The 15,120-nt window shown below is 36.1% G+C and overlaps 2 protein-coding genes across 3 annotated transcripts; both read right to left on the bottom strand.

The window, feature by feature from the left end:
- Positions 1-6,466: 6,466 nt before the first annotated feature.
- sptssa (serine palmitoyltransferase, small subunit A) lies at positions 6,467-8,988 on the bottom strand. Its single transcript, XM_062035129.1, has 2 exons — positions 8,631-8,988; positions 6,467-6,724 (listed from the first exon to the last, which is right to left on the bottom strand). Exons 1-2 carry the CDS (start codon positions 8,731-8,733, stop codon positions 6,603-6,605), a joined length of 225 nt encoding a protein of 74 aa, XP_061891113.1. The 5' UTR covers positions 8,734-8,988; the 3' UTR covers positions 6,467-6,602.
- A 2,599-nt stretch (positions 8,989-11,587) lies between these two features.
- On the bottom strand, positions 11,588-14,694 carry eapp (e2f-associated phosphoprotein). Of its 2 annotated transcripts, none has more exons than XM_062035124.1 (6): positions 14,482-14,694; positions 12,872-13,056; positions 12,728-12,808; positions 12,554-12,668; positions 12,372-12,497; positions 11,588-12,309 (listed from the first exon to the last, which is right to left on the bottom strand). In XM_062035124.1, the coding sequence occupies exons 1-6, from the start codon at positions 14,550-14,552 to the stop codon at positions 11,997-11,999; spliced, it is 891 nt and encodes a 296-aa protein (XP_061891108.1). In that variant the 5' UTR covers positions 14,553-14,694; the 3' UTR covers positions 11,588-11,996. The 2 variants fall into 2 exon arrangements, with proteins under 2 accessions (XP_061891108.1, XP_061891109.1); XM_062035125.1 differs by having other exon boundaries at positions 11,628-12,309; positions 12,728-12,805; positions 14,482-14,693.
- Between the last annotated feature and the right edge of the window lie 426 nt (positions 14,695-15,120).

Genomic DNA, 15,120 nt, shown 5'->3' with positions numbered 1-15,120 from the left:
GAGATTTTATATATATATATATATATATATATATATATATATATATATATATATATATATATATATATATATATATATATATACATATATATATATATATATATATATACATATATATATATATATATATATATATATATATACATATATATATATATATATATATACATATATATATATATATATATATATATATATATATATATATATATATATATATATATATATATATATATATATATATATATATATATATATATATATATATATATATATATATATATATATATATATATATATACATATATATATATATATATACACTACCGTTCAAAAGTTTGGGGTCACATTAAAATGTCCTTATTTTTCAATGAAGATAACTTTAAACTAGTCTTAATTTTAAAGAAATACACTCTATACATTGCTAATGTGGTAAATGACTATTCTAGCTGCAAATGTCTGGTTTTTGGTGCAATATCTACATAGGTGTATAGAGGCCCATTTCCAGCAACTATCACTCCAGTGTTCTAATGGTACAATGTGTTTGCTCATTGGCTCAGAAGGCTAATTGATTATTAGAAAACCCTTGTGCAATCATGTTCACACATCTGAAAACACTTTAGCTCGTTACAGAAGCTACAAAACTGACCTTCCTTTGAGCAGATTGACTTTCTGGAGCATCACATTTGTGGGGTCAATTAAACGCTCAAAATGGCCAGAAAAAGAGAACTTTCATCTGAAACATGACAGTCTATTCTTGTTCTTAGAAATGAAGGCTATTCCACAAAATGTTTTGGGTGACCCCAAACTTTTGAACGGTAGTATATATATATATATATATATATATATATATATATATATATATATATATATATATATATATATATATATATATATATATATATATATATATATATATATATATATATATATACATATATATTTATTTTATTATACATATAAATAAAAGAAATACTTGAATTTCAGTGTGCTGGAGGCTATCCAGTAGATGGCAGTATTGTCCTGTTTAAGAGTGTCACAACATTGCTGTTTACGGCAGACGAACTGCTTTACGGTAGACTAAACGTGACTGCTGTTGTTGTGTGTTGTTACCGCGCTGGGAGGACGTTAATGAAACTAACAATAAACCCACATAAGAAACCAAGAACTCGCCCTCCATCATTCTACAGTCATGACGTCATTGGGCAGGCGAGCTGTTTATATTGTGGGAAAGCGGACGTGAGAACAGGCTGTCCCCACTCATTGAGCTGTAGGGGGCGTGGCCTCCGGCTCCGGCTGAATACCGGGAGTTTGTCGGGAGAACATTTCTGCCGGGAGGTTGTCGGGAGAGGCGCTGAATACCGGGAGTCTCCCGGTAAAAACGGGAGGGTTGGCAAGTATGCCAATACGGCCGGGTTAACTTATAAAGTGCAATATTAAATTTCCTGCTAAACTTCCGGTTGAAAAGGTCCATGTATGATGACGTATGCGCGTGACGTCAATGGTTGAAACCGAAGTATTCGGACACCATTGTATCCAATACAAAAAGCTCTGTTTTCATCGCAAAATTCCACAGTATTCTGGACATCTGTGTTGGTGAATCTTTTGCAATTTGTTTAATGAACAATGAAGACTGCAAAGAAGAAAGCTGTAGGTGGGTTCGGTGTATTAGTGGCTGGCTGCAGCAACACAACCAGGAGGACTTTGACTTGGATAGCAGACGCGCTAGCCGGCGCTAGCCGCCGACCGCATCGATGATCGGGTGAAGTCGTTCGTCGTGTTGTCGATCGCTGGAACGCAGGTGAGCACGGGTGTTGATGAGCAGATGAGGGCTGGCGTAGGTGGATAGCTAATGTTTTTATCATAGCTCTGTCGAGGTCCCGTAGCTAAGTTAGCTTCAATGGCGTCGTTAGCAACAGCATTGCTAGGCTTCCACAGGCGGCACAGCATTAACCGTGTAGTTACAGGTCCAGTGTTTGGTTCGGTGTCTCCTGATAGTAGTATTGTTGATCTTCTATCTATCCTTCCAGTCAGGGGCTTATTTCTTTTGTTTCTATCTGCATTTAAGCACGATGCTATCACGTTAGCTCTGTAGCTAAAGAGCTTCGCCGATGTATTGTCGTGGAGATAAAAGTCACTGTGAATGTCCATTTCGCGTTCTGGACTCTCATTTTCAAGAGGATATAGTATCCCAGGTGGTTTAGAATACAAATCCGTGATCCACAATAGAAAAAGGAGAGAGTGTGGAATCCAATGAGCCAGCTTGTACCTAAGTTACGGTCAGAGCGAAAAAAGATACGTCCTGCACTGCACTCTAGTCCTTCACTCTCACGTTCCTCATCCACAAATCTTTCATCCTGGCTCAAATTAGTGGGGTAATCGTCGCTTTCCTCGGTCCGAATCTCTCTCGCTGCTGGTGTAAACAATGTGGAAATGTGAGGAGCCTTTCAACCTGCGACGTCACGCTACTTCCGCTACAGGCAAGGCTTTTTTTTAATCAGCGACCAAAAGTTGCGAACTTTATCGTCGATGTTCTCTACTAAATCCTTTCAGCAAAAATATGGCAATATCGCGAAATGATCAAGTATGACACATAGAATGGATCTGCTATCCCCTTTTGAATAAAAAAAAATCATTTCAGTAGGCCTTTAAATAATATGACTTTTTTAAAACTCTTTTAAGAGTGTTTTGGATCCCCATTATTTTTGTATGTTTATGCTGTCATTGCTCCAAAAATAATAATGAATCAAAATTAGGGATGTCCGATAATGGCTTTTTGCCGATATCCGATATTGTCCAACTCTTTAATTACCGATACTGATATCAACCGATACCGATATCAACCGATATATACAGTCGTGGAATTAACACATTATTATGCCTAATTTGGACAACCAGGTATGGTGAAGATAAGGTACTTTTTTAAAAAATTAGTAAAATAAGATAAATAAATAAAAAACATTTTCTTGAATAAAAAAGAAAGTACAACAATATAAAAACAGTTACATAGAAACTAGTAATGAATGAAAATGAGTAAAATTAACTGTTAAAGGTTAGTACTATTAGTGGAGCAGCAGCACGCACAATCATGTGTGCTTACGGACTGTATCCCGTGCAGACTGTATTGATATATATTGATATATAATGTAGGAAGCAGAATATTAATAACAGAAAGAAACAACCCTTTTGTGTGAATGAGTGTAAATGGGGGAGGGAGGTTTTTTGGGGTTGGTGCACTAATTGTAAGTGTATCTTGTGTTTTTTATGTGGATTTAATTTAAAAAATAAAAAATAAAAAATAAACGATACTGATAATAAAAAAACCGATACCGATAATTTCCGATATTACATTTTAACGCATATATCGGCCGATAATATCGGCAGGCCGATATTATCGGACATCTCTAATCAAAATCAATGTTATGAATTATTGACCTATTTAATGCTCAATCAAATGCATTCACATCAAATATTTTATTTTGAAATATTTTGGGGAAATATTGCTAATTTTGTGTGTTTGCCATGAAAAACTGAGTTTAGACATAAAGGGTGCATGCCAAAAAACAAACAAACAGGATATGGACAGACCTGACGTTTGTCTAGAGATTTAAGACTTGCAGTATAAATAAAAATGTATGCCTGATTTTTAACATTTTAATGAGTGGGACCCTTTTAAATCCCCAATAATTTAAGTGGGACTTTTAAATAATACATGACTTTTTTTTAAAACACTTTTAAGAGTGTTTTGAATCCCCATTATTTTTGCTGTCATTGCTCCAAAAATACTAATAAATCAAAATCCATGTTATGAATTATTGACCTATTTAATGCTCAAATGTATATATTTTACTTTGAAATATTTTTGGGGGAAATATTGCTAATTTTGTGTGTTTGCCATGAACAACTGGGTTTAGACATAAAGGGTGCATGCCAAAATAAAAATAAAAACAGGATATGGACAGACCTGGTGTTTGTCTATAGATTTAAGTGTTGCAGTATAAATTAAAATGGATGCCTGATTTTTAACATTTTAATGAGTGGGACCCTTTTGGATCCCCATTATTTTTGTATGTTTGTTTATGCTGTCATTGCTCCAAAAATAATAATAAATCAAAATCCATGTTTTGAATTATTGACCTATTTAATGCTGAAATGTATTCACATCAAATATTTTACTTTGAAATATTTTGGGGGGGAAATATTGCTAATTTTGTGTGTTTGCCATGAAAAACTGGGTTTAGACATAAAGGGTGCATGCCAAAAAAACAAACAGGATATGGACAAACCTGACGTTTGTCTAGAGATTTAAGACTTGCAGTATAAATAAAAATGTATGCCTGATTTTTAACATTTTAATGAGTGGGACCCTTTTAAATCCCCAATAATTAAAGTGGGACTTTTAAATAATATATTACTTTTTTTTAAACACTTTTAAGAGTGTTTTGGGTCCCCATTATTTTTGTATGTTTATGCTGTCATTGCTCCAAAAATACTAATAAATCAAAATCCATGTTATGAATTATTGACCTATTTAATGCTCAAATGTATATATTTTACTTTGAAATATTTTTTGGGGAAATATTGCTAATTTTGTGTGTTTGCCATGAAAAACTGGGTTTAGACATAAAGGGTGCATGCCAAAATAAAAATAAAAAACAGGATATGGACAGATCTGGCGTTTGTCTAGAGATTTAAGTGTTGCAGTATAAATTAAAATGGATGCCTGATTTTTAATATTTTAATGAGTGGGACCCTTTTGGATCCCCATTATTTTTGTATGTTTGTTTATGCTGTCAGTGCTCCAAAAATATTAATAAATCAAAATCCATGTTTTGAATTATTTACCTATTTAATGCTGAAATGTATTCACATCAAATATTTTACTTTGAAAATTTTAGGGGGGAAATATTGCTAATTTTGTGTGTTTGCCATGAACAACTGGGTTTAGACATAAAGGGTGCATGCCAAAAATAAAAACAGGATATGGACAAACCTGACCTTTGTCTAGAGATTTAAGACTTGCAGTATAAATAAAAATGTATGCCTGATTTTTAACATTTTAATGAGTGGGACCCTTTTAAATCCCCAATAATTTAAGTGGGACTTTTAAAAAATATATGACTTTTTTAAAACACTTTTAAGAGTGTTTTGAATCCCCATTATTTTTGCTGTCATTGCTCCAAAAATACTAATAAATCAAAATCCATGTTATGAATTATTGACCTATTTAATGCTCAAATGTATATATTTTACTTTGAAATATTTTTGGGGGAAATATTGCTAATTTTGTGTGTTTGCCATGAACAACTGGGTTTAGACATAAAGGGTGCATGCCAAAATAAAAATAAAAACAGGATATGGACAGATCTGGCGTTTGTCTATAGATTTAAGTGTTGCAGTATAAATTAAAATATATGCCTGATTTTTAACATTTTAATGAGTGGGACCCTTATGGATCCCCATTATTTTTGTTTATGCTGTCATTGCTCCAAAAATATTAATACATCAAAATCCATGTTATGAATTATTGACCTATATAATGCTCAAATGTATTCACATCAAATATTTTACTTTGAAATATTTTGGGGGGAAATATTGCTAATTTTGTGTGTTTGCCATGAAAAACTGGGTTTAGACATAATGCATGTATAATAGAAATATAATAATATATGACCTATTTTTGAATTTTTTTTATAAGAATGACCCTTTTGGGTGCGTGAGAAGTTTAGTGTGATGATTTTTTTTTAACTATCATTGATCAAAAACAATGAATTAAAATCAATGTTATGAATTATTGACCAATAATGGCTCCAATTACTTCACATCAAATATTGCACTTTCATTTTTTTTTGTTTGGATAATGCATATTTTGTGTTTTTGCCATACAAACCAGGATTGTCTTTGACAAAAAGGGCATGCAACTTTTGTTCTTACCTTTATATCGACAGACATACCTGAAGTCGATTTACAGTTTTACTGTAAGCTTTGAATGAAGCAAAAATAGCAATGACTATTTTTTTAATTTTTACAAGTGGGGACCCTTTTGGATCCCCAAAGATTTTAGTGTGATTTCCCTTTTTTTAAACCGTCAACGCTCGAAAAAAATAACGAGTGTTATGACTCATCAATGTCGAGGTATTATAGCTCGTCTGGTCATAGTAGTGGAAGTCGAAAATAAAAGGTTTTAATCCAACAATGAGTCCGTCACATGACACGATGTGAACACAAGTCATTTACATCGCCAGGCCACTAGAGGGAGACAAAGGAAGCAAAGTTGTCTATTATTATTTCAAAAATATAACATTTATTCTTCTTTCCTTGTGGATGCTGTCAAAGAGCAACCAGAGGGTCCCCAACCCTACTTTTCCAAGTCATGATTGGTCCGTGAAAGAGTCCGTGACGTTCCTCAGTAAAAAAAAAACAGAAAAGAAGGTGCTCTAGAATGTGAGAAAAAACTAAGTGAAAAGAAACCAAGAACGTCTTTTATTTCAAATCCAACATGGCCGAGGATCCCCAAAAAAGTCCGACATGGCGACCGCACCCAACCTCACCTCTGACCGCCAGGTAATTGCACAGGGAAGGCGCGGTGCATCTCATGGAGGTCAGAGGTCAGCGCCGCCCGACTGGACCATCTCAAAGTAGCGCATGATGGCCATGATGTGCTGCGGCATGAACACGTAGCCCGTGTACACCGCCATGCCCGCCACGCTGACCAGCAGGGAGTCTGAGCGCCGGCTGTTAAGAACCACAAAGTGACTTTTTTTTTTTTCCACATAGAAAGTATGTGTATCAATATTATATATTTTTTTAATAAAGTAATCTGTATGAAACTCGATGAATGAAGTAGAACGTTATGATTGACTTTAGGGCTGCAACAACTAATCGATTAAATTTGATTATTAAAATAGTTGCCGATTAATTTAGTCATCGATTCGTTGGATCTATGCCAGGGGTCGGCAACCCGCGGCTCTTTGACCACTCGGATGCAGCTCAGCTGCATACTTGCCGACCCCCCCAATTTTCCCAGGAGACTTCTGGATCTCAGTGCCTCTCCTAGTTAACTCCCAGGGCAAATATGATCCTATTTTCACTCTCATTACTAAATTAAGGGCGTGCCCTAAATGCACCGCAGCAAAGCATACTTAGTCATCAGCCACACAGCTTACACCGGCGGCGGACGTATAAAACAACTTCAACACTGTTACGTTACAAATATGCGCCACACTGTGAACCCACAGCAAAAAAGAATGAAAAACACATTTCTGGAGAACATCCCACCGTAACACAACATAAACACAACACAACCAATACCCAGAATCCCATGCAGCCCTAACTCTTCCGGTCTACATTATACACCCCCGCTACCACCAACCCCCCCCCTCCGTGCGTCGGTTGAGCGGAAAACATAAAGGCATGGATGAGCATCAACTTCCTGCAGCTCAATAGCTCAAAAACAGTGGTCATGAAAATAGGCACCCCACACCAGATCAACGCATGCCCCATAACCAGCGTCACCTTCCCTGCACAGGACCTGCCACTCTCCCCAGTTGTCACCAACCTGGGAGTGAAAATGGACCCCCACCTGAACTTTGAAGCCCACGTCAACCATCTGTGCAAAACCTCTTTCTTTCACCTCCGCGACATCTCAAGACTCCGCCCCTCGCTCACCCCAGCCGACACTGAAAGACTCGTCCATGCCTTCATCTCCTCCAGGCTTGATTACTGCAACGCACTTCTCGCCAGGGTCCCCAAAAAGAGCATCAAAGAGCTCCAGTACATTCAAAACAGCGCAGCGAGGATCCTGACGAGAGTGCGCAAGAGACAAAGTTACAATCTATGGGTCGCCGGGCTTTCTGCTCGACCGCTCCCGAACTTTGGAACGCTCTCCCCGACCATCTTAGAGCACCACAGTCGGTCGACCATTTTAAGAAGGGACTAAAAACCCACCTTGCTTATCTGTTTTTTATCCAGTGCTTTCATGCTTTTTATTTCTATTTTCATCTATGTTTCTGTTTGTGTGTCATGATTTCATTTCTATTTTAATTTTTTATTATATATTCTTACTTTCTATTTGTATACTTTGTAGCACTTTGAGATTTTAACAAATGTAAAGTACGTTACAAATGCAAATCATTATTATATATTACCAACAGGGACGTTGCCCCCACTAAGATGGCCGCCACATAGGCAAGCCCCTAGCATGGCTGCTACAGTCTATTTCAACGTAGCTAACATTGTATTGCTTTACCAACAGGGACGTTGCCCCCACTAAGATGGCCGCCACATAAGCACGCCCCTAGCATGGCTGCTACAGTCTATTTCAACGGAGCTAACATTGTATTGCTTTACCAACAGCAACGTCGCCCCCACTAAGATGGCCGCCACATAGGCACGCCCCTAGCATGGCTGCTACAGTCTATTTCAACGGCATAGCCTCGACGCCGCCCTTTTTCGACACCGGCCGAGCTCCACATACATTATTTCACATTTATCGACATTTTAGAGAAATGCACATATTGACACATGAAACACATTATGAATGGACGTGTTGACAAAGAGCAGCTTGGTAAACCCGGAAGAAAATGATGCTAGTGGTTAGCATGTGGCTAACGCTACGTTAGCAAGGATACTGAAGACGGTCCTCTCCCAAGGTTCCAGCATGTAGAGAGCCGTCACCAGGAGATACTGGCGATAGAACCACGACAAGTTCTTCCAACAGTCTCCAAGAGCCATGTTTACTACTTTTAAACAGCTTCCGCCTTCTTCCTGTCGCCCTCTGGGCCGCTACTTCCGGATGGCGTGTGACGTCAGCGCGCTTTTGCCTTTCAACCAATTGGGCTGCTACTTCCGGATGGCGTGTGACGTCAGCGCGCTTTTGCCTTTCAACCAATCACATTTAGGGATGACAGCTATTCACTGACAATACAATAAAAATATACTTGCAAACCCTAACTTAGGTCATTATCACTAAAGTCGCGTTTTATTGTACTAAATCAGACTATATATTTAATACATATACTTATCTACATTAGGTGAAATGGGACTAAATTAAATACATATTTGAATAATTACTTAAATGTGTTACTAAAATTAGTTACAACTGGAATTAAATGTGAGCATATCATTACAATGAATCCATATATTTAATGTAAACTTACATTTAATCATAACATTATTTATTTCATTAAAATATTTAAATTACTTAAATGTGTCTTTAATTTTAATAGTAATTAATTACCTTAAAGCGTTATTACGTTTCATTATTTTATTAGATGTGAAATTACATCTAACTGCTCAATTTCGGATTTCATGATTTAATGGCTTCATTAAATCATGAAATATATATATATTTTTAAAACCTACTTAAATGTGTCATTAATTACATATGGAATTGAATGCATGAAATTGTTATTAAACTGCATTATTTTATTTAATGTAAAATAACATCTAATTGTTACATTTTTGATTTAATTTACTGATTTCATTAAATCATGAAATATCTAAATAATCATTTAAACATGTATGAAATTTCTATTAAATAGCATTATTTTTTATTTAATGTAAAATAACATTTAATTGTTTGTTTTTTATTTAATTCATTGATTTCATTAAATCATGAAATATCTGAATAATCATGTCATTAATTAGCATCGGAAATAATGTCAATTAATCAATGTTTAATTATATAGCCCTAAATCACAAGTGTCTCAAAGGGCTGTTTAATGTTATTAAATTGCATTAATTTATTTAATGTGAAATTACACTTAATTGTTAAATTTTTAAATTCACTATTTCATAATTGAATTAATTCATTAAATCATGAAATATTAAAAAAAATACCTACTTAAATGTGTCATTAATTACATATGGAATTGAATGCATGAATAATAATAATAGTGTTTAATGTTATTAAATTGCATTATTTTTTTAAAATGTAAAATAACATTTAATTGTTAAATTTTTTATTTAATTTTATTTCATTAAATCATGAAATATCTAAATAATCATTTAAATGTGTTATTAATTAGCATTGGAAAAAATGTTTGTTCTTAAATTGCATTAATGTATTTAATGTGAAATTACACTTAAATGCTATATTTTTAGTTTCACTATTTCATAATTTAATGAATTGATTAAATCATGAAATATTTAAATACATCATTCATTACTGAAATGTGTGTTCAAATATATTTAGAATTGAATCTGTTAAAATGTTTGCTACACTGCATTAATTTATTTAATGTGAAATTAAATCTTAATTTTAAAATTTCCATAATTTAAAATGTCATTAAATCCTGCAATATTTAAAGAAATAATTACTTAAGTGTCATTAATTACAATTTGAATTACATATTTTACAATGTTAATACATTTCATAATTCATTAAACATGAACTTGCATTTAATTGTTCAAATTCTGACTTCATTATTTCATAATTTAAAGATGTAATTAAATATTCAAATAAATCATTACTTAAATATGACATTTGCTCTTCTAATTATATATGTTGACTTTCATTATTTATTTAATGTTAACTTATATCCAATCATAAAAAATGTGATGTCATTAGTTCATGATTTAATAATTTAATTACATCATTAAATATTTAAGCAAATTATAATTACATAAATGTGTCATTAATTATAGTTAAATAATTTATTAAATGTCATTATTGTGTTGAATGTGAACTTAGATTTTTTTTTAAAGTTGATTTCCTTATTTAATAATTTAATGATTTCATAAAATCGTGAAGTACTCAAATAATTCATTAAATAATTGCATAAATGTGTCATCAATTACAATTGGAATTGAATACATTGGTGTTACTCAATTTCATGATCTTATTTAATGTGAAATTACATTTAATTGGTCAAATTTTGATTTTATAATTTCATGATTTAATTAAACAATGAAATATTAAACTCATTACTGAAATGTGGCACTAAACATCATTGGAATTGAATCCGTTAAAATTGTATTAAATTGCTTTAATGTGAGATTACATTATTCATAATTTATTGATTTTAAAAAACCTTAAAATATTTAAATAAATCATGACTTAAATGTGTTTTTAATTACAATTGGAGTTAAGTATGTTAAACAACTATTAAATTAGTTTATATTAATTTATAACCCTTACTGTTAAATTATATTTGTTAAAATGTTTATTTCATGATCTAATGATTTTAACAAATTATGAAGTACTTAAATAATTACTTCAACGTGTCATTAATTACAATTGGAATTCAATTATTAAATTGCGTTAAATTATTTCATGTAAAATTACATTTTTGATTCAATTATGTCACACTTTCATGATTTCAATAAATCATGTTTAACTGAATCAATACTTGAACGTGTCATTAATTACAATCGGAATTAAATATGTTTGGAATTTGATTATTCAATTGAACACAGATTCAATGTGAAAATACATTTTAGATTTAAATATGTCATGATTTTATGATCTCATTAAATCATCAAATAGTTAAATAGTGACTTCAATGTGCCATCATTACAATACGAATAGGTTAGTGTTATTCAATGTCATTATTTTTAGCATGTTAAATTACACTTCATTACATTTTTAATAAATATTTCAATAAATAATTAAAAATGTGGCATTAATTGAAATTAAACATGTTGGTGTTAAATGTGTACATTTAATGTGACAATGCATTTAATAAACCATTAAATGTTAGAAATAAATCATTAAAACCTGAAAATAATGACATTATGAAATTAGTCATCAATTATTAAAGAAGTGTGCATTGACATTAAATACATTCATCATCATAAGACTTTTGATTTAATTCCAATTGTAATTATGGTAATTATGTGAGTCATTATTTGAAAGTTTTATTTATTGAATAAAGTGTGCCCTTACTAGCTTTTCAGTTTTTGGAAGGTTTGGCCACTCCGAGTCTTGCACATACAGAATAAAAAGCAGGACTGAAAAAAAAAGGTGTGTTGGTCCTACGGTCCACTAGGGGGCGTCAGCAGTGGCTTGATAGGATGTTGAAGAAGTGGTAGACCTCGTCCTTGTCCATCACGGCCACCTCCGTGGAACACTCCGAGCAGCACACGGGACGGTAGACCTCGTCGGCGTCCATCCCTGCCGGCGCCCGCTCCGGCACCTGCTCCGGCACCCGCTCCGGCACCCGCTCCGGCGTCTCGTCTTCCGCCTTCCGCCGCTTCCTGCCGCGGGGCTTCCTGCCCGGGGGGCCTTGGTAGCGCAGCACCTGGTCCTTCCTCACCGTGCAGTTCATGACGAACATGGCGCGGTACTGCGTGCGGTACTTGTCGTGCCTGCGCGGACAGAGGCGTTAGCCATGTGCGGCGGCGGCGGTAGACACGGACGGCGGCCTCACCTCTGACAGTCCAGACACAGCGTGGTCATGCAGGCGGGACAGTTGAGGACGGCGTCGCTGCTGGGTAGACTGGCGGGCTGAGAGCGCCGCCCGTTGGCCGCCGTGGACGGTCGCTTCCTGTTGTAGCTGCGGGAACAGGAAGTGTGACGGGGAAGGCGTGCAGGGGGGGAGAAGGCTCTTACCGTCTGCGTCTGGCGTCCACCCAGGCCTGGTCCCGCTCGTCCTCGTCGGGGTCGTAGAGCAGCTCGTCGTTGGTCAGGATGACCCGCTGTGCCCGCCGCCGCCCGCCGGAGCTACCTGCACGGGAATCGTACCTGAGACTGCTGACACGGGCGCCATCTTGGTTGGAGACTTACTGGGCTGGTCGTCTTCTTGATCGGAGTCGGAGTCAAAGTAGATGTTGTCGTACATGGGAGGGTTGGCCACCACGCTTCCTGCTGGATGGAACCTTCTAGTCAACGTGTGCTAAAGGCCTGCACAGGAAATACTGTGTGTGTCACCTGTAGTGCAGGTGGGTCCCCAGGTGTCCTCCATGGTCTTAATGGTGGAGCTGAGCTCAGCTTCCATCTCCTTCTGGAACTCATCCCCGCTGGAGGACTCACTCTCCCCGGTCAGATACTCTCTGATCAGCTTCTTCTTCTGCTCCGGTGTGCCGCTGAGCAGCACATCCAGCTCGTCCTCCGAACTACCACAACACACACATAGCACCTTTGTTTACGTGTTAGCATGCCAGCTAAGTTTGTTAACGTGTCAGCATGCGAGCTAAGCTTGTTTACGTGTTAGCATGCAAGCTAAGTTTGTTTACGAGTTAGCATAAGAGCTAAGTTTGTTTACGTGTTAGCATGCGAGCTAAGTTTGTTTACGTGTTAGCATGCGCGCTAAGTTTGTTTACGTGTTAGCATGCGCGCTAAGTTTGTTTATGTGCTAGCATGCCAGCTAAGTTTGTTAACGTGTCAGCATGCGAGCTAAGTTTGTTTACGTGTTAGCATGCAAGCTAAGTTTGTTTACGCTCTAGCATGCCAGCTAAGTTTGATTAAATGTTAGCATGCCAGCTAAGTTTGTTTATGTGTTTGCATGCTAGCTAAGTTTGTTTAAATGTTAGCATGCGAGCTAAGTTAGTTAACGTGTTAGCATGCGAGCTAAGTTAGTTAACGTGTTAGCATGCCAGCTAAGTTTGTTTACGCGTTAGCATGCCAGCTAAGTTTGATTAAATGTTAGCATGCCAGCTAAGTTTGTTTATGTGTTTGCATGCTAGCTAAGTTTGTTTAAATGTTAGCATGCGAGCTAAGTTAGTTAACGTGTTAGCATGCGAGCTAAGTTAGTTAACGTGTTAGCATGCGAGCTAAGTTTGTTAACGTGTTAGCATACCAGCTAAGTTTGTTTACGTGTTAGCATGCGAGCTAAGTTTGTGTATGCGTTAGCATGCCAGCTAAGTTTGTTTATGTGTTTGCATGCTAGCTAAGTTTGTTTAAATGTTAGCATGCGAGCTAAGTTAGATAACGTGTTAGCATGCGAGCTAAGTTAGTTAACGTGTTAGCATGCCAGCTAAGTTAGTTAACATGTTAGCATGCCAGCTAAGTTTGTTAACGTGTTAGCATGCGAGCTAAGTTTGTTTGCGTGTTAGCATGCCAGCTAAGTTTGTTAACGTGTTAGTATGTGAGCTAAGTTTGTTTACGCGTTAGCATGCCAGCTAAGTTTGTTTACATGTTAGCATGCGAGCTAAGTTTGTTTACGTGTTTGCATGTGAGCTAAGTTTGTTTACGTGTTAGCATGCCAGCTAAGTTTGTTTACGTGTTAGCATCCCAGCTAAGTGTGTTTATGTTGTAATGTTAATGTGCCCTTTTTGTTCAGGCAGCACCGTGACCACCACCAGGGGTTCAGGCGGGGTCCTAGGCAACGGGGCCAGCAGTGTTTTTACAGCAGTGGAGCTAACGGCTGTGTATAATGTGTCTGTGTGCTGGGCTTCATTAAAAGTTCGAGTTAAGCATTATAAGGAGTAAGTCACTTTACTACAGTTTGCGTGTTAGCACGCTGGCTAAATTTGTTTACGTGTTAGCATGCAAGCTAAGCTAAGCCGGCTAGCATGAGCTAGCGCTCGGTGGCTAACAACCTGCTCGCTGCTCTCTCCTCGTCGCTCGGCTCCTCGATCTCGTACGAGTCAACATCTCCGAGTTTGTCCATTTTGTTAGTAAAGAAGACACTTATGACAACATTGGCGCCGGTTTGTGATGAACCGACGAGCGCCGTTCTTTCTTCTTCTTCGTCTATTGCAGCTTCTTCTTCGCCTGCTTGGAGGACCAACGTTGTGCTACGCAACGTCGCCACCTATCGGCCGCACCTGCGCACTGAAACTGGACCACACCAAAGTCTTTGTTTATTTGTATTTAATATAATATATATATATATATATATATATATATATATATATATATATATATATATATATATATATATATATATATATATATATATATATATATATTCTATTGAATGACAAACATACATTTATTATACGAAACATGTCAAGGAACGAAAAAAAAAAATCAAATACAGTGAATATTGAATAATAATAAATAATAATAATACAAAATATGAAAAAGACAAAAAGGGCTCCCTAAATCAATCCATACAGCGTCCGCATTACTGACGGGTCTCTCCCTTAGAGATAGGGTGAGAAGCTCTGTCATCCGGGGGGAGCTCAAAGTAAAGCCGCTGCTCCTCCACATGGAGAGGAGCCAGTTGAGGTGGT

Source organism: Entelurus aequoreus, linkage group LG23, assembly GCF_033978785.1.
Source record: "Entelurus aequoreus isolate RoL-2023_Sb linkage group LG23, RoL_Eaeq_v1.1, whole genome shotgun sequence".
Classification (NCBI taxonomy): Eukaryota; Metazoa; Chordata; class Actinopteri; order Syngnathiformes; family Syngnathidae; genus Entelurus; species Entelurus aequoreus.
This window is presented reverse-complemented; position numbering and strand designations above follow the sequence as displayed.